This window comes from Aquarana catesbeiana, linkage group LG01 (genome assembly GCF_042186555.1).
Source record: "Aquarana catesbeiana isolate 2022-GZ linkage group LG01, ASM4218655v1, whole genome shotgun sequence".
NCBI classification, from domain to species: Eukaryota; Metazoa; Chordata; class Amphibia; order Anura; family Ranidae; genus Aquarana; species Aquarana catesbeiana.
The window spans coordinates 728,523,998-728,544,696 of record NC_133324.1 but is presented as its reverse complement, the minus strand read 5'-3'; the positions used below and the strand labels follow the sequence as shown (position 1 = coordinate 728,544,696).

The 20,699-nt window shown below is 43.3% G+C and overlaps 1 protein-coding gene across 5 annotated transcripts in view; it reads left to right on the top strand.

Annotated features, from left to right (window-relative positions):
* The window catches only part of ANAPC10 (anaphase promoting complex subunit 10), a 132,062-nt gene that overhangs the window by 8,785 nt on the left and 102,578 nt on the right, over positions 1–20,699 (top strand). For 3 of the 5 annotated variants that reach the window (XM_073604491.1, XM_073604530.1, XM_073604501.1), the window contains exons 2-5: positions 77–136; positions 3,083–3,195; positions 7,927–8,050; positions 10,764–10,854. In XM_073604491.1, the coding sequence (XP_073460592.1) occupies positions 7,936–8,050; positions 10,764–10,854 (206 nt within the window). In that variant the 5' untranslated portion in view covers positions 77–136; positions 3,083–3,195; positions 7,927–7,935. The remainder of the gene's footprint in view (positions 1–76; positions 137–3,082; positions 3,196–7,926; positions 8,051–10,763; positions 10,855–20,699) is intronic. The other 2 variants (XM_073604510.1, XM_073604520.1) reach the window with 1 other exon arrangement.

The window sequence follows — 20,699 nt, the reverse complement described above, 5'->3', positions numbered from 1 at the left end:
TTAAAATAGGCTGTACCATAGGATGTACCATAGTTTTGTGCCTTCTTTATAACACTGTTTATTTCTTTTCCATCAGCTTGTCTACTCTGGTTTACATCTCATACTGTATTACGCAGTCACAAAGAATCAGAGCCAGGTTTGTAGATTCACATTTGTTTATTCTGCTTATATTTTCTGTTTGTATGTCAAGACATTTTCCTCTTTTGGACACTTGTTCTTAGCCAGTTCCTCTTTAAATCTTTACATGTGTGAACTAATTTTGTCTAAGACAAAGTAACAGAGCTTTGCTTACTGGACTGCCGTGTTGACCATTCACTTGTAATATCAAGGGGACAAGGGGGCATCTCACTACCCACACGGGGATGTCTGGATCAGTGAAAAACTGTTCTAAAGTTCTTTCAAAACAAGAAATAAGTCACAGGTGAATTGCACCTTTGTGTGTGTTAAAGCTTTCTTGGTAACACATGCAATTGCATGTGTGACGCCTGTTGTGTAGGCATTTGAATGGGCCCTCAACACAGCTCAATGCATTAGATAATGCGCCTGCACTATTAATACACCTCCATTTGTGAAACAATACAGCTACACTATTTTTTTGGCAACATGACCTGCCCCATTACACAGAGCATTTACAGTACATCTGAGTTGTATAGTAGGTGAGGTTGGAAAAAGACACAAGTCCAACCTATGTGTGTTATTTTATGTCAGTATTACATTGTATATCCCTGTATGTTGTGGTCATTCAGGTGCCTATCTAATAGGTTTTTTTGAAATGATCTATGCTCCCCGTTGAAACCACTGCCTGTGGAAGAGAATTCCACATCCTAAATGCTCTTGCAGTAAAGAACCCTCTACGCAGTTTAAGGTTAATGCGCTTTTCTTCTAATTTTAGTGAATGGCCACGTGTCTTATTAAATTCACTTTTGCAGAAAAGTTTTATCCCTATTGTGGGGTCACCAGTACGGTATTTGTACATTGAAATCATATACCCTCTCAAGTGTCTCTTCTCCAGAGAGAATAAGTTCAGTGCTCGTAACCTTTCCTCATAACTAATGTCCTCCAGTCCCTTTATTAGTTTTGTTGCCGTTCTCTTGACTCTCTCCAGTTCCAGCACATTCTTCCTGAGGACTAGTACCCAGAACTGGACAGCATACTCCAGGTGCAGCCGGACCAGAGTCTTGTAGAATGGGAGAATTATCGTTTTATCTCTGGAGTTAATCCCTTTTTTTTTAATGCATGCCAATGTTCTGTTTGGTTTGCTTGCAGCAGCTTGGCATTGCATGCCATTGCTGACTGAGCCTATCGTCTACTAGGACCCCCAGGTCCTTTTCCATCCTAGATTCCCCCAGAGGTTCTCGACCCAGTGTATAGATTGCATTCACATTGCATTCACATTTTTGCCACCCAAATGCATTATTTTACATTTTTCTACATTGAACCTCATTTGCCATGTAGTTGCCCACCCCATTAATTTGTTCAGATCTTCTTGCAAGGTTCCCACATCCTGCGGAGAAGTTATTACTCTGCTTATCTTAGTATCGTCCACAATTACAGAGATTGAGCTGTTTACCCCATCCTCCAGGTCATCTATGAATAAATTAAATATGTGGCGGTGGGATTGTTGGGATTCCTTTTATTATTTTATTTATTTATGTATTTTGTAATTCTTTAAAGCGATAAATTACTGTATAATAAAATAATATAAACAATCACATTCCTTAAATAACAAAAAATTGATTTCTAATGTATTCAATATGCTTGTCCATTAATACATCATTATTAAATAATAATACAAACATTTACAAAAAAAGACCAAATAAAAGATAAAGCAAATGAAGTTTTATATCCAGTGCATCTGCTTAGTTCAATACCTTAGAATCCCTTACAGATTAAAACTGCCATATCCGATTTATATTCTGTAGTGTGTTATGGGTGGGGGCCCTCGCCTAAAAGATGTCTCAATTTTTTTCGTTTGGAAAGAGGGCTAAGATGTAGCAAACAGGCTGCTGGGTCATGATCAAGGGAAAGGTCTGTAAGATCTTCATTCAAAGCACATACATCCGGCCAGTAAGGTCGAATTCGAGGGCAAGTCCAAAAAAAATGATAGAACATTGGGATTCTATTTAAATGGAAACAAATGTATACAGTAAGTTGCTGTGCATTGTGGTGAAGTGGATTTTAGCACTCACTACTACAATGCAAAGTTTTGAGTGCAACCTTTATCAACTGCTGGTTAGCTCACAATCTTTCAGACACTGGAGAGGTGCTTTCTGCTTCTTCCCCTCCCTCTACCTGAAATCTCAGCTGTCTGGCCGCTGTCTTTTATAGTATGGTTTAAAAAATAATCTCAAATGATGGTGATGCAGCTTTGATGTTGATTTTAACCATTCACTACTTTATCCACATCAGAGAAACAGTTTTAGCTTTTAGATGTACTTTCTTTTCCATTGAGTTACACAGGACGTATTAAAGGTTACACTGTCGCATTGGAGAAGATTGGACACTGCTAAACAATGAAGCCATAGGCCAACCCAGGATAAACCTTCCTACTACCAGCATGCCTCAGTTTTTTGCTAGTGTCCCAGGAGGATAGATATCTTTTATTCAACTCTGATGTGTTAAAGGGGTTGTAAACCCTCAAGGTTTTTCACCTTAATTCATTCTATTGTTTAACTTACCTGAAGCCGGTCTTTCCAGCGACGGGGACGAGCACACCAGCTCCAGCCGGTGTCTTGGGTCCTGAGTGGATAGATTGACAGCAGCGCAGCCATTGGCTCCCACTGCTGTTAATCAAATCCAATGACGTGGGGGCGGGGCCGAGTCCTGCTGTCTGCGTCAATGGACGCAGCAACAGGACACGGGAGCGTGCCGCACGAGTGCCCCAAGGGTGAGCGGCTATCCAATGGTGCACTCCAAAAGAGGAGGGACCCCAGAAATGGAGGACTGGGGCTACTCTATGCAAAACCAACTGCACAGAGGAGGTATGTATGACTTGTTTGTGTAAAAAAAAAAAAAAAAAAAAAAAAACAATCCTTTAGGTATTCTTTAAAGACTAACCTAATTTTTCCAAATCATCTTCCAGGGCAGCATAGGAGAGTGGCTCTGCCCACCTAAAACTGGAAACGCGTCACCCACAATTATTAAAGCCAGAGAAGACCAGCCTACACAGTTCATTGTGTTTCCTCAGGTCTACAGGTAACACCAGAAGATTAGATTCTGATATTTTGTTATTTTTCTTAGACCTTCATGCCAGGCTGCAGGGGCCTCCTTGACTCTCCAATCCCATGCCATGCAAGAACAGTGGGCCTAGAAGGTTTGAGTAGCTAAGAATATTCTGGAGGGTCCTCTCCCTAAAAAACGTTCCCCTAGGAGCCTTTCTTAGCTGGGGAAGGTGCATCCATACCTATCCATTGATACAGTTGTGCTCAAACGTTTGCATACCTTGGCAGAAATCGTGAAATTTTGGCATTGCTATTGAAATTTGATTGATCATGCCAAAAAATTAGGTTTATTTAAGGATAGTGATCATATGAAGGCATTTATTATCACATAGTTGTTTGGCTCCTTTCCAAAGCATAATGATAACTGCAATCACCCAAATGGCCCTGATCAAAAGTTTACATAGCCTGGAATGTTTTTCCTTGGCCTTCTTGGACTTTACAGCACGACAGTGATCCTCCAGTGGTTACAGCAGACAAAAGGTGAAGGTTCTAGCCTTAAATATCATTAAGCCACTCTGGGGAGATCTCAAACATGCGGTTCATGCAAGACGACCACAGACTTTGTATGACCTGGAGGCATTTTGCCAAGATGAATCGGCAGCTATACCACCTGCAAGAATTTGGGGTCTCATAGACAACTAATATAAAAGACTGCACGCCGTAATTGATGCTAAAGGGGCAATACACAGGATTAAGAACTAAGGGTATGCAAACTTTTGAACAGGGGTCGTTTTATTTAATTACTTATTGCCATGTTTTGTTTTATGATTGTGCCATTCTGTTATGACCTACAGTTGAAAATGAATCCCATTTGAAATAAAAGAAATGTGTTTTGCCTGCGCACTCATGTTTTCTTTATATAGTAAAATGACAGGCGCAAGATATCTCTCTCATTCTGGGACGACATCATATGACTTCTGACATATGATTATCAGAGATGCCAATCAGTGCCTGCTCATCAGTGCTATTAGTTCCACCTCATCAGTGCAGCCTATCCGTGCCCATCAGTGCAGCCTCATCAGCACACATCAGTGAAGGAGAAAAACTACTCATTTACAAAATTTTCTAACAGAAACTAAGAAAAACTTTTTAGCAAAAAAAAATTGAAAACCCAGTGGTGATAAAATTCCACCAAAAGAAAGCTCTATCTCTCTCAAAAAAATGATAAAAATGTAATTTGGCTACAGCTTTGCATGACCGCACAATTGCCATTCAAAGTGCGACAGCGCTGAAAGCTGAAAATTGACCTGGTCAGGAAGGGGGTAAAAGTGCCCTGTATTGAAGTTGTTAAAAACTGTACATACTGTACTAATTCTCCAAGGGTATGCAAACTTTTGAGCATAACTGTATGTGAATGACCTCCATAGAAAATCATGTAAGTTCACCTTAATGCGATTCCATGTGTTCTGGAATGCATCAGATATTGCATCAGTGTTGACTAGAGCTAAATCCTGCACAGGAGGTTCTGTTTTTAGGATACCTGATAAATTCCGTGGAGCAGAAAATATTTCACCCATGAGACAAAAGAGAAAAGTTTAAGGGAGCAGCGGCTATGCTTCAATCCAATCAGCCTCTGTATATCACTCTAATGTCAGCCGTGGGGTGTCTAACCTTCCCATTCTAGCAATTCAATGTGTGAGACTGCATTTCTGGCTGCTGCTGCTTTTTCTTTTAAGAGTTTGGGATCACCAGGTGGGTTATCTGAATACCTTGGTGAAAGTTCCTACCAAAGTAAAGAGATCACTTTAGTGGTGGTGAAATCAAGCCAATCTTTCAGCATGCCTTCTAAGGTATTTTCTAGGGCTGTTACTGATTAAAATTTTCGTCTTCGATTAACCGTTTTTTTTTTAATCGATTAATCAACTAATTTCAATTAATTATAACGCACATAGAGATCCAATTACTTTTACCTGATTTAGCACCGTTGTTATGGCAACGACCGAAGCCGGACATAGCGGGGCATGGCTAGGACGTCACATGTCATAATCTCAGCCTCACCGTGCCCATAATCGCAGCCTCACCGTGCCCATAATCGCAGCCTCACCGTGCCCATAATCGCAGCCTCACCGTGCCCATAATCGCAGCCTCACCGTGCCCATAATCGCAGCCTCACCGTGCCCATAATCGCAGCCTCACCGTGCCCATAATCGCAGCCTCACCGTGCCCATAATCGCAGCCTCCTCGTTCCCATAATGCAGTCTCACCGTGCCCATAATCGCATAATTATATAGAAAATACCGAGCTATAGACAAAATAAGTGAAAAAAATTGAAGTGAAAAAAATTAAGGATATTCTTAGGTGAAAAAATATGCAGGAAAATAAAACTAAAACAAAAAGCAGCTGCTAGAAGTGGGATACACACGAAATTGGATGGAATAGTTAGTAGCAGCGCTAAACCTAAATATGCTAATTAGTGACAGTGACACCAGTGCTTCAAACATAAACAATATTGATACATAAAATATATGAGTTATAAAAAATATAAGTCCATCTGTGTATGAACAAATAGTGCTCAAAATCGCTAGCCAGATGTGGATAAACTTCAATTGATTGAATAAATCCTCCACCGCAACCACAGTAATGACACCACACAGAATGCTCGCTTACCGAAAGGCAAGCTCTATAAGCCTGCGACCTGTTACCCGGCCAGGGCATTTATCCAAGGGGAATTCAAGAGGGTGATATCCAGGCAAACCCTACGGAGGTGGTCAACATACGGCACAGAACTCGCCAATCACGGATCGAACAGGTAGGCAGATTAGGTACCATTCAGATGTTCCCCAGAATAAAAAGGTTCACCTTAGCGTAATACTGTTAGTCAACATTTATTAATAAAAAGAATAACACTTACAAATGTCAGGGAATATAAAAGCAAAGCAGCAGGCCAGCTAATGCTGACACCCGTCCCACGAACGGCACACGCGAGACGTCAGCACGTCAGCTCCTCCCGACTCGCGTTTCGTCATACGATTACGTCGTCTGGGGCACGGGCGATGCACTGACGTGTCGCGTATAAATACAAGTTGGTTTAAACCAAGCCTCGATATGGGTCAAATCAGGAAATCATCTAGCGCTTCACCATTAAACCTGGCAAACGCCCATATTCACCATATTGGATGCTGGAAAAACAATCCACCATGGTGGGCTAGACAAAGACTAATAAGGCTAGTAGGAAAATAAATAAAATTAAATTTGAGATAAATTAATATTAGAAGAAAGATCACCAACACTGGATGTTTGAAACATATACCAGCCATGATCGACCTCTATAGCAGGATAATTTAAATATTAAAAATGAAAACTGACCCAAATTAAAATTAATCAGTAATCAACGCCATATAAGGTAACATACAGGTATTTAGTTCATTTCTCACAGTACACAAATCGAACATGAGATTGAGCCCTTCATCACATGTTCGACGGAGGGGGTCGTTTACCTGCTCCAGTGCCCTTGCAGGTTACAGTATGTGGGCAGGACTAAACGACCCCTCTCCATCAGACTTAACTAACACATTACCAACATTAAAAATGGATTTCCGAAGCATTCGGTCTCAAAACACTATTTAACTACACACAATAAGGACCCCTCCAAAACTATCTTTTTGGGGATCGACAAATATCGCCCCCATTGGAGAGGGCGTTCTCTTGTCAGGAACATCTCTAGACTTGAGATGCTATGGATCCATAAGATAAAATGTTATACTCCGTATGGGCTTAATGTGGATATCGATACTAATAAATGCCTTTATTGATAATTCTTGAGGGTATTTTTGGCCTAGTATTTTTCAGTACATTTATTTTAGTACTGAAGAAATTGTATTAATTTTTATATTTTTATTACTATTCCTATTTCTATTTTTTATATAATTTATTTTTTATTTATTTTCTTTATGTTTGAATATTTGCCATGTGTATTGGATACCCCAATATATGGGGGTCAATATGGTCTATTTATGTGGAACACGTATGTCTCTTTTTTTTTGGTATATATAATATAACCGGACTCCATGTGGGACAGTGGGAATCATCTTTGACCCAAATATGGTGATGAGGGTTTGACCCATAATCGCAGCCTCACCGTGCCCATAATCGCAGCCTCACCGTGCCCATAATGCTGTCTCACCGTACCCATAATCGCAGCCTCACTGTGCCCATAATGCTGTCTCACCATGCCCATAATCGCAGCCTCACCATGCCTATAATGGCAGCCTCACCGTGCCCATAATGCAGTCTCACCGTGCCCATAATCGCAGCCTCACTGTAGTCAGTGCCTGTGCCTGGATTACACAGTCTGCAGGCATCTCCCGCTGTGTGTCTCGGAGCTGAGTGTGAAAACTTTGGCCGCGCTGTGAGAAAAGAACACTGCCTCTATCACACGAGCTGATCTAGGAGGAGGGCGGGGACTTTTCTCACAGCGCGGCCAAAGTTTTCATACTCAGCTCGGAGACACACAGCGGGTGATGCCCGCCGACTGTGTATGACATATAGTGGAGGAGGAGGAGGCTTCTCACTCCACATCCAAGATATAGCAACTCCCAGCAACAGTATCAAGGTTTTGGAAGCTTACACAAATATATTGAATCTTTTGGGAAGAATGTTGTTGAAATTAATAGTCTGGCAACAGGGTATTTTGAAGAGTAGGTTATGGGTAAAATCCCTGATGTGTTCTTTATATCAATGGTAAGATTTGTTTTTTGTTCTGCAGTAGTTGGAAATGACAACACCAAACAAAACCCCACCAGGTGCTGACCCTAATCAGTTAAAAAGAACTGGTACTGTTCGAGAAATTGGCTCTCAAGCGGTTTGGTCTTTGTCTTCTTGTAAACCAGGTACAATATTATTAGTTAATTGTACTAATGAAGATGTGAAAATTTGTAAATAAATTGTAAAAATCCTTGGTTTTCTGAGACATCTCCTGTGTTTTGAGTCCACGCATATCTAATATCCAGTATCTGTTTTTAGTAAATGGGGGGTGGTCGAATCCTATTCTGGTTTGGTGTGACCATTAGACACTCTGCCACTAGTTCCCAGGTCAAGAAAAAATCTATTTTTTCCTAATGGATTTTGCATGTGTTTCAAATACAGAAAATGCAGAGATAGAAGAAGCCGTTGGGGGGGATCAAGCCTTTTGAGCATTGATACATAACCAAAATATGATTTGGGTTTATCCAGCAATTGGAAAGCATGAAAATATGGCATTCATTTCTGCATTAATTCTGTGTGTCAGGCTGTCCTATTCTGCATTTTCTCGTATTCAGTATGGTGCATTACTTTTGAATACAGGGCCAGTTTGAAGATGCCAACCTCTCTCTAGAAGACTACAGGGGGTTTGGTCATGACGGCCTGGGTACATAATAGGAAGTTAGATTACACTTGATCTATCCAACCTGAAATTTGGGCGATGGGAATGGATTCTAAAGGTGTGTCTGTGGAACACAGCAAGGATGAGATAGTAAGTATTGCAATTAAAGCTAATATTTTGCTATTGTTAGTAGCAGCTGAGGGTGTAGCTGGGCTTCTTGGTAAATTGAGTAAATCTGCTATCAGCATGAGTCACTTCTGAGAAGTTTTCCTGACACCAAGAGAAAAAAGGTGACGGGGGAGGGATCTCTAAGATTGAAATCCCTAGCTCTTTTCCTATGTTCTATGTGAAGTGGGGTGTGTCCCTACCCTTCAATCGGCTCTCATAGCCCCCCTCACTGAGTTTGCAGTGTGTCATTTCTGCTCTTTTTTTATTTATTTTGACAGCTTAGACAAGCTTTATCAATGTTGGTCTTTGGATGTAGAGAAGAAAAGACTGCACATAAACAAGTACAACTTCTGTAGGAGGATTTGTTTCATATCTATGTCAGCTGAGGCTAGTCAATTCAGTGGGTATATGTAATGGTTTACAACCACTTATAAAGCAGCATTGTATTTTGTATTGTATTTATGATCTGCAAAGCCACTTCCACTATGGTAAACTGCTTTTGACAGTAAATATATGGGGATACATTTAGAAATAACCAAAATGTATGTATTTTAGCAGAGATGCACCTTTTGTTTCTGTGTAGTACTCTGAACCTTTATATAGAAAGGTGAGATTAAATAGACTGGACAAACAAATACTCAAAACACATTAGGACCCCTTTTACACTGGGGCAGTGTGGGCGTTAGCGGTAAAGCGCCGCTAGTTTTAGTGGTGCTTTACCGCTGTTATAGCGGCACTTTTCAGCTGCTAGCGGGGTGCTTTTTACAGGTGCTATTTTTAGAACTAAAACGCCTGAAAAGTGCCCCAGTAAGGAAGGGTTCTTAAGGAGAATGACAGCCAAAGCTCGTTTGGCAGTACTTCTCCTATGAGTCAAAGAAGTGCAGTTTGTTTTGCACTTCTGTGACCCTTTTTAAGCGGGCTGAAACCCGCTGTCGGCTGACGTTACAGAGCCGGTCCAGAACAGAGCCGGTCCAGGCTTGGGCAAGATCGTGACAATGAAGTCTGGATCCTCCCACATGCCTAGACCTACACCCAGCTCAGCCTCTCAGCGAGCCGCTGAGAGCCTGAGCCGGCCTCTCCTGCTCTCTCCCCTTCCCCACAGCCCAGTGAGTGTGGGGGGGGGGGGGCGCAGAGGAGAGAGTGTTGACTGACTGTCACCAGCTCTCTGCTCAGGGAGCTCTGAGAACTGAGCAATCAGCGGTGTTTGACTGCTTGGTTCTCAGTGTTAGATCCGGCAGGGGGAAAGATGCAGCATCGGGACAATGCTGCATCCACCTAGGTAAGTATGATTCTTAAAAAAAAAAAAAAACTCCAGATCTGCGGGTGCCAAGCAGTTGATGTCCACTGGCGTCTGATCCTCGGGCAGAGACTCGGAACAGAGCTCTGCCAGAGCTTTTTATTTATTTATTTTTTTTAATTTGTCGGACTTTTTTGTTTATAGCACAAAAAATAACAAAAATGCAGTGGTGATCAAGTACCACCAAAAGAAAGCTCTATTTGTGGGAAAAAATGACATACATTTTATTTGGGTACAGTGTTGCATGACTGCGCAATTGTAAGTTAAAGTAACGCAGTGCCATATTGCAAATTGTGGCCTGGTCATGAAGGGAGATAAATCTTCTGAAGTGGTTAATTAAAGCGGAGTTCCAGACATTTCTGTGTTTATTAAAAGTCAGCAGCTACAAAAAGTGTAGCTGCTGACTTTTAATAAACACACACTCACCTGTCCCACGGTCCAGCAATGCGACTGCCCAAAGCCTCGCTTCTCTCCTCTCTGCGGCGCCGGCATTGTAAGTGTGGGCACCCGGCTGTGACAGCTTGTTGCTCCACAGCTGGGTGCACGCTGCGCATGCTCGTGTCACGCTGCGTGTCCTGAATGGTCGGGCAATCTTCTGGGTCCTGTGATGTGTCCCAGAAGATTACAGGGAGGGAGGGGAAGTAGGAGCTGGGTACCTGTCAAAACTAGGTACCCCCCCACCCCCCTTGGGTGGAACTCCACTTTAAAGCAGTTAATGTTTCTTTGCAGTTGCTGTTTTGCATTTTTTACATTGCACTATTTTTTTTTCCCCAAGGGTTTGGAGTTGACCAGTTACGAGACGACAATTTGGAAACTTACTGGCAATCTGATGGATCTCAACCTCATTTAGTGAATATACAGTTTCGGTAAAAAATGTTTTTATTATTTTATTGGGAATGATTTAAACCCGTGACAAGTTTTTTACTTTCCATTGGGGAGAATTTCCTTCACTGCATGTCCTCTCTTAAATAGTTGTCATGGAAACAAATCCCTATTCTGACACCAATGACAATTCAAAAATTCAGATTTTTCTTACTTTCAGTCTTGGCCTGGTGGTCAGAACAATTGGAGAGGGCAACAACAGACACATGGATAAACAATAAAAGCATGACAGCGGTTCTGTCCCTTTCATATTTTATCTAAAATGGGAATAAAAAAAAATTTGATTTTTTTGCCTTACTGTATCTAAATTACAGGGTGACAGTAAAAACAGGTAAATGCGCAAATAACTTGACTGATAACTACAAGTGGATACACTTTAACGTGTTGATTGTGTGTAAGTAGCTGTTTACTTGTCTTTGGGAATTCCTATAGTTTACTCCTTCAAGCATCCTGAAGCTGGTAGGAAACACTAGACCTGCAATGTCAATCACTAGGTAGAAAAGTTGATGGGTTGATATTACACCACTTTATACTATTTTTGTATCAAGCCCATTAGGAATTCCCCAGAAATTTTGGCGGCCGAAAATGGTGTGTTCGGCATATTGACTAAAGAAAAATGCTGATAATTGTGCATGCGCAGTAGCCGTGCCGCCCATTGCAGGGTGTCATCCTAGCAGCTCCCTGAATTGCCCAGGCCGCAGTAACAATGTCCCGCCTCCCGTGATAGACGGCACACTAATCCAGTGCCGGCACATTGAATCAGTGTGACGTGATCACAGGAGGCGGGACATTGTTACTGTGGCCCGGGCAATTCAAATCCAGCTCCACAACACAGCGGGAGATCGCCGCTCTCATCCGAGCACAGGCAGGCTGCATCTGACGGGCACCGGTGAGAGGCTGCATCTTATGGGCACAGGCAGGCTGCATCCACAGGCACTGGTGAGAGGCTGCATCCACGGGTACTGGTGAGAGACTGCATCTGACAGCACAGGCAGGCTGCATCCACAGACACTGGTGAGAGGTTGCATCCACAGGCACAGGCAGGCTGCATGCACAAGCACTGGTAGGCTGCATCTAACAGGCACTGGTAGGCTGCATCTAACGGGCACTGGTAGGCTGCATCTAACGGGCACTGGTAGGCTGCATCTAACGGGCACTGGTAGGCTGCATCTAACGGGCACTGGTAGGCTGCATCTAACGGGCACTGGTAGGCTGCATCTAAGGGGCACTGGTAGGCTGCATCTAAGGGGCACTGGTAGGCTGCATCTAAGGGGCACTGGTAGGCTGCATCTAAGGGGCACTGGTAGGCTGCATCTAAGGGGCACTGGTAGGCTGCATCTAAGGGGCACTGGTAGGCTGCATCTAAGGGGCACTGGTAGGCTGCATCTAAGGGGCACTGGTAGGCTGCATCTAAGGGGCACTGGTAGGCTGCATCTAAGGGGCACTGGTAGGCTGCATCTAAGGGGCACTGGTAGGCTGCATCTAAGGGGCACTGGTAGGCTGCATCTAACGGGCACTGGTAGGCTGCATCTAACGGGCACTGGTAGGCTGCATCTGACATGCACTGGCAAGGCTGCTGATACAAGGGATGGTTAGAGACTGCGCGGACGTGATACAAGAGATGGTTAGCGACTGCGCGGACGTGATACAAATAATGGTTAGCGACTGTGCGGACGTGATACAAGTGATGGTTAGAGACTGCGCGGACGTGATACAAGTGATGGTTAGAGACTGTGCGGACATGCTACAAAAGATGGTTAGAGACTGTGCGGACATGCTACAAAAGATGGTTAGAGACTGTGCAGACATGATACAACAGATGGTTAGAGACTGCAGACTGCATTATTCTTGACCTTTTTTTATACTAAAGGTGCCAAAAATGGCCAACAATAAATTCATATTAAAAGGTTACTAAACCCTCTGTTATTAAAAAAAAAAAACAAAAAACATATCATAGTTATCTCCACTGTGCAGTTCGTTTTGCACAGAGTGGCCCTGATCCTCGTCTTCAGGGGTCCCTCAATGGCGCTCGCGGCTCCTCCCCTCATCGGGAAACCACCTCGGAGAAGCGCTCTCCTTGGGGGTCCCCGTGCGGGCACCCTCCCGAATCCAGCATTTGCATCCATAGACACAGAATGCTGGACTCGGCCCCTGTGTCATTGGATTTGGTTGACAGCAGTTTTTTCACCTTAATGCATAGGATTCATTAAGGTGAAAAAACACAACCCCTTTAATTTTAATTAATGATATTAATTAAAAAGTTGAATATAATACAATTATATATAAATATTTTTTAAAAACTGTCATTTTCAGTTTTGGTTTTCGGCAAAGTGCATTTTCGGTTTAGGCACCAAAAATTCTATTCGGTGCACCCCTAAAGCCCATGCCCAACTTGCCCGGCCAAAAGACATAGGAGTAGTATTTGGACCATCGTGTGGGAAGTAAGAGACAGTTGCTGATAGACTGGTCTGTGGATCAGTACTATACAGATTAAAGGACCAGCTCATAAATAATGTATATTGTGAGATCACTATGCATGTTCAGAAAAAAATACTTGTGATACTAAACACACATTGTTTAATTGACATTATCCCTTCTATTTCTGTATGTAATATCTCTCCCCCATTGCGTTTAGCTGGTTAGTGGGCATGGGAGATGAGGGAGGGAGTGGGCTATTTTTTACTATACGCCCACATGTGTGACTAGTCACATGGGCTGCTCAGAAGTAATAGGGATAAAATGCTCAGCATAGAAACTCACTGAAAACTGAGCATGTGCACAGCTGTCACTGCAGCTGAAAAATCCCTAGCTGAATTGGGGACATGAACAGAAGGTGGAGATATAGAACAGCAGGATCAACAAGGTTTTTTGTAGAATACATAAAATTAATCTCATAATGATTAAGTATGAACAGCATGTAATACAGAATGTATTGATTGAGTTTATTATGATGTGGGTTTAGTAACACTTTAAAGTCATGGGTTTTGTAGGATTAGAGTCAGGTGTATGATTAACCAATTATACCAAACAGGGGCTAATGATCAGTTTCATAGGTAGGTTAAAACGGTCATTAAATGAAACAGAAACAGCTATGTAGGAGGCTTAATGCTAGGTGAGAAACAACCAAACTCTGCTACTAAGATGAGATTGTGAAAGACCGTTTCGTGCTACAGGTTATACACCATGGCAAGACTGAGCACAGCAACAAGACACAAAATAGTTATACTGCATCAGCCAGGTCTCTCCCAGGCAAATATTTCAATTCAGACTAGGGTTTCAAGATGTGCTTGTTCAAGCTCTTTGGAAGAAGCACAAAAAAACGGACAACGTTGAGGGCGGTAGATGCAGTAGTCGGCCAAGGAAACTTATGCTTACTTCCCTTTGACACCGGAAGATGTCCAGCAGTGCCATCAGCACAGAACTGGTGGAAACCAGTGAGAGCCAGGTACATCCATCTACTGTCTGGGGAAGTCTGGCCAGAAGTGGTCTTCATGGAAGAATTGTTGCCAAAAAGCCACACCTCCGATGTGGAAACAAGGCTAAAGTGACTCAACTATGCAGGAAAATATAGGAACTGGGGTGCAGACAAAATGGCAGCAGGTGCCCTACACTGAGGAGTCAAAATTTAAATATTTGGTTGTAGCAGGAAGCATTTTGTTCGCTGAAGGGCTGGAGAACGGTACAATAATGAGTGTCTGCAGGCAACCGTGAAGCATGGTGGAGGTTCCTTGTAAGTTTGGGGCTGCATTTCTGCTAATTGAGTTGGATAAATGGTGTCCTCAATGCTGAGAAATATAGGCTTGGCAGTCATGCCATACCATCAAGGAGGCATGTGATTGTACCCAAATTTATTCTGCAGCAGCACATTGGCCCCAAACATACAGCCAATGTCATTAAAATAGAAATTAAGCAGATGCAGCATCGGCCCTTTTGCCAGTTCTAAAACTGAGAACTGAGCGATCAAAGACTGATGATCGCTCAGTGCTCTGTGAGCAGAGAGCACTGGGAGTGATGGTTTGGCACCAGAGCCCTGATCTCACCATCATTGTCTTTCTGAGATTACATGAAGAGACAGAAGGATTTGAGGCAGCCTACATCTGCAGAGAATCTGTGCTTAGTTCTCCAAGATGTTTGGAACTACCTACCTGCCTGGTTCATTCAAAAACTGTGTGCAAGTATACCTAGAAGAATTGATGCTGTTTTAAAATGGAAAGGATGGTGACATCAAATATTGATTTGATTTCAATTTTTCTTCTGTTCATTTACTTTCTGTTTTGTTAATTGATAAAAAAATATAAAAACATTAACACTTATATTTCTGAAAGAATTCTTAATTTACAGCATTTTTTAACACCTGCCTAAAATTTACCATATTAGTGTATGCTCCCCAATGGTTTTAGGCAAAATGGACCTGGAGGGGTTGCAAATGTGAGATTTTCATGGCTAAGTTTTTTTTTGGAATCTTAGTTGTGGGACCTTCCCTCCCCATCACTTTTTTGTTTTTCCCAAGGTCTCTTCTCCACCTGGGGATGCGAAGCTGGAAATGTGGGTACAGAGGCTCTAGTGGAGTCCTTCCTTACTCACAGTCATGTGGCTTACTCACATGTGTTCAAGCACTGAATCTGAGGCCCTACAGGGAGAAGGAGGTGTGGGGTAGGGAGGAGCCCTTAGTGGCCAGATGAGCCTCTGATGTAAGCTGCCGATTTATTGTGGATGGACCATGGTAGTGTGGCTAAAGTAGGACTGTGCCCCTCCTCTCTGGGTGTCGGTGAGATGAGAGAAAATGAATCCAGCATCCTTGACTGCTTTCAGACATGTCTGCCGAGCCAAGTGGCTAATTTCCAGTGTACAGTCCGAAACGGAATGCAGCCTGCTACACTGTGGTTCTCCCTGAATGGACAGCAACGTGACGCGTGTGTGTGTGTATACCCTTGTGCCAGCATACACAGACCCCAGGGAGGGGAGTGCACGCAGGTGGGGGATGGATCAGTAAGCAGACCTGGACCTTCCCAGGAATATTACAACAGGCTACTTCTGGCGAGCAGTGCAACACTATGCAGTTTGATGTCATCATGCCAGCTGCTGTAGTTCTTGGAGCCATGTGGGCACCAATGACTCCAAGATAGGTTGGAGTTCTCTTCTTATAGTATAATTCCTACTATAGCCTTTATGTTGGGAGGCACAGTGTTGGGGTACCTTTTGGGAGGATGTCCCATCTATTGGTCGCTTTTGGTTAGGGGTGTTGGTGTTCCCCTTAAAAATTGCATGAGTTTGCATGTGCTGTGTGTTTCCGATTTCTCATTGGTTTGGCAATTGGGAGGCAGAGGCTGCAACCCTCATGCCGCGTACACACGACCGTTTTTTTCCGTCGAAATAAACTCTGAAGGTTTTTCCAACGGAGTTCCGCTGAAACTGTCTCGCCTACACACGATCACGCCAAAGTCTGACTGTCTAGAACGCGGTGACGTACGACGGGACTAGAAAAAGGAAGTTCAATAGCGAGTAGCCAATAGCTGCCGTCTCAAACTTGCTTCAGTGCATGTCGTTTTTGGTCCATCGGAACGGCAAACAGACGGGCGGTTTTCCCGATGGGAATTGATTCCGTCGGAAAGATTTAAAACATGTTCTATTTCTAGGTCCGTCAGAATTTAAAAAAAAAAAAAAAAAAGTCTGACGAGGCCCACACACGATCAGAATGTCCGATGAAAAGATTCCGTCAGACTTTTCCTGCCGGAAAGTCCTACCGTGTGTACACGGCATAAGACTTCTCAAGCTATAGAGCAGAGTGCAAGCAGCTCAGAGCCAAGCAGATGCTCTAACCTATGAACTCCTTCCTATATGTAGTTACACTCAGTGCTGTGTAGGGATACTGGATTACATTATACCCTTGATTTAAACTCTCCTTTTTGCTTTTTTTGCAACAAGGAGAGGTGACCTAGGGGGGTCTACTGTGATGTAATTGGTCCTAGGAAATAGCCATTGGTCCTAGGAAATAGCCTTCACCTAGGCTGAAGTAGATGCATAAAATGTGGATCGTGGACCAAACCTCTATGCAAGTGTTGCATAGAAAAACCCTTATGAAGCCCTTGTTCGCATAGGTGGGTTTTAAATCGTGCAAGTTCAGCTGAACTTGCCCGATTTTCAAACCCGCATTTTAGTGCGAGTTCGGGAGTGATTTGAAAGACATCTTGTGCGGGTTCATGCACAGATGTCTAATGAAATCGCCCCAGAAGTCGCCAAAAGTAGTGCAGGAACTACTTTTGGAAATTGGTGCAGTGCCACAAATTCGGCGTCGCACCGATTGGGACAGTGCCGTTGCCGGCAATAGGCTGTGATTTGACATGTCAAATCTCCCCCATGTGAACGGGGGCTTAATGATTGGGATTCTGATTGCACTATTTGCATTTCTAGGGTGTCAGTAGCATTAATTTACCACTAGGTCTGAGCTCGTTAAGACCTTATAAGCCGGCAGGCCTTTGTCTGTCTCCCACCTAAGTGTGGGCTAAATGAAGATATGTACTAAAGTGATATTAAAGTCCTTGTTTGTTGCTCTTTTTTTGTTTTTTTTTAGATAACAAACATGTTATACTTACCTGCTCTGTGCAGTGGTTTTGCACAAAGCAGCCCAGATTCTCCCCTTATCAGGTCCCTCACTGGTGCTCCTGCCCCTCCCTGTTGCTGGGTGCACCCACAGCAAGCAGCTTGCTATGGGGGCACCCGAGCCGAGCTGCTGCTCTGTGTGTCCATTCAGACATGGAGCGCTCTCTCTCTCTCTCTCTCTCTCTCTCTCTCTCTCTCTCTTCTCTCTCTCTCTCTCTCTCCTCTCTCTCTCTCTCTCTCTCTCTCTCTCTCTCTCTCTCTCTCTCTCTCTCTCTCTCTCTCTCTCTCTCTCTCTCTCTCTCTCTCTCTCTCTCCTCTCCCCCTCTCCCCTCTCCCTCTCCCCTCTCCCCTCTCCCCCTCTCTCCCTCTCTCCCTCTCTCCCTCTCTCCCTCTCTCCCTCTCTCCCGGACAGGCGAGGCTCTCGTGCAACATCGCTGGATCGAGATGGGCTTTAGGTAAGTATTAGGGTGGCTGCTGTACACAGAGGGGTTTTTTTTTATCTTAATGCATAGAATTATTTATTGTTTTCTTTGAAACTAAAGTACCTGCTAATTCCAGGTCTTTCAGAAGCTCCCCACAAGTGGTCCTTGGCTCCTCTGATAATTCTTTTCACCATTGTGTCAAAAATCTTGCAATGAGCAGGTTCCTGGTAAAATTATGTTCTTTCCACTTTTGGATTAATGCCCCAACAGTGCTCACTGGAACTTTCAGAAGTTTAGAAATCCTTCTGTAACCAATGTCATCCGTATGTTTTGCAACAACAAGGTTGCAAAGGTCTTGAGAGAGCTCTTCGCTTTTACCCATCATGAGATGTTTCTTGTGTGACACCTTGGTAATGAGACACCTTTTTATAGGCCATCAATTGAGACTGAACCAGCTGATAATAATTTGGACTGACCAGGGGCACTATTGCCCCTTGTCTGAGGGGGTAAAATCTAGGTACCCCCTCCCCCCTTTCCCCCCCCAAAAATTGCCAAATGTGGCAGTGGAGGGGTGTAGGGTGCAAACAAGCAGAGCGTCCCCTTTTGGGTGGAGCTCCACTTTAACTCACATCAGTATCACAATACACCCTATGGTCCTAGAGTCGAGTCAGACTTCAAATAGTCATCTTCTTAATTTACCCAGCTCATTTCTGTTTAATATTGCATTTAACTGAGGGTGTATGGGCAGCTTGGGTACAGTGCATCCAGAAAGTATTCACAGCTCCTCACTTTTTCCACATTTTGTTATGTTGCAGCCTTATTCCAAAATGAATTCAATTCATTATTTTCCTCAAAATTCTACAAACAATACCCCATAATGACGTGAAAGAAGTTTGTTTGAACCAATTTATTAAGAATAAAAAAAATGAAAAAAAAAAAATCACATGTACATAAGTATTCACAGCCTTTGCCATGAAACTCAAAATTGAGCTCACGTGCATCCTGTTTCCACTGAACATCCTTGAGATGCTTCTACAACTTGATTGAAGTCCACCATTGGTAAATTCAGTCGATTGGACATGATTTGAAAAGGCACACACCTGTCTTTATAAGGTCCCACAGTTAACAGTGCATGTCAGCGCACAAACCAAGCCATGAAGTCCAAGGAACTGTCTGTAGACTTCCGAGACAGGATTGTATCGATGCACAGATCTGGGGAAGGGTACAGAAAATTTTCTGCAGCATTGAAGGTTCCAATGAGCACATTGGCCTCTATCATCCATAAATGGAAGAAGTTTGGAACCACCAGGGCTCTTCCTAGAGTGGGCCCCCCGGCTAAACTGAGCGATCGGGGGAGAGGGGCCTTGGTCACCCCCCTGACTAAGAACCCGATGGTCACTCTGACAGAGCTCCAGTGTTTTTCTGTGAAGGGAGGAGAATCTTCCAGAAGAACAACCATCTCTGCAGCACTCCACCAATCAGGCCTGTATGGTAGAGTAGCCAGACGGAAGCCACTCCTCAGTAAAAGGCACATGACAGCCCTCCTGGAGTTTGCCAAAAGGCATCTGAAAGACTCTCAGACCATGAGAAACAAAATTCTCTGGTCTGATGAAAACCAGATTGAACTCTTTGGCCTGAATGGCAAGCGTCATGTCTGGAGGAAACCAGACACTGCTAATCATCTGGCCAATACCATCCCTACAGTGAATCGTGGTGGCAGCATCATGCTGTGGGGATGTTTTTCAACAGCAGAAAATGGAAGACTAGTCAGGATTGAGGGAAAGATGAATACAGCAGTGTAAAGAGACATCCTTGATGAAAACCTGCTCCACAACGCTCTGGACCTCAGACTGGGGCGAAGGTTCCTCTTACAACAGGACAACGACCCTAAGCACACAGCCAAGATAACAAAGGAGTGGTTACGGGACAACTATGTGAGTGTCCTTGAGTGGCCCAGCCAGAGCCCAGACTTGAACCCAATTGAACATCTCTGGAGAGATCTAAAAATGGCTGTGCACCGACTCTCCCCATCCAACCTGATGGAGCTTAAGACGTCTTGCAAAGAAGAATGGGAGAAACTGCCCAAAAATAGGTGTGCCAAGCTTGTAGCGTCATAATCAAAAAGACTTGAGGCCGTAATTGGTGCCAAAGGTGCTTCAACAAAGTATTGAGCAAAGGCTGTGAATACTTATGTACATGTGATTTTTTTTTTTTTTTTTTTTTTTTAATAAATTTGCAAAGATTTCAAACAAACTTCTTTCTTGCTGTCATGATGGGGTATTGTTTGTAGAATTTTGAGGAAAATAATGAATTTAATCAATTTGGGAATAAGGCTGTAACATAACAAAATGTAGAAAAAGTGAAGCGATGTGAATACTTTCCGGATTAACCATATACAGAACATGCACGTAGCTGCCATACCACCATTTTGATGTGGGGAAAGTCATAGGTATGGGTTTGTGTATTTTGGATATATATGGCATTGGGGGCAGACCTCTCCCAGGTAAATACAAGAGCCTATTGTCTAAGTGTCCATTGGTATCGCTCTTCTGCATATTATTATGTACATCGTGAGTTATCACAGTAGCTGCTTGTGAACAGAGATATTGTATGCCTATGCAGGAGTATATTATTGGATTGTGTGGTATGGTATGCGTCTCAACTCAGACAGACTCTCTGCTGCTCGCTCCGTCCTGGCCCCTCCCCTACGCGTGTTCGACACAGTGATCATGTGTCTTCATCAGGACTATTATTATACACATTTTTTTGATCTCGATCTACAGGATTTCACTTATCACTAATCACTT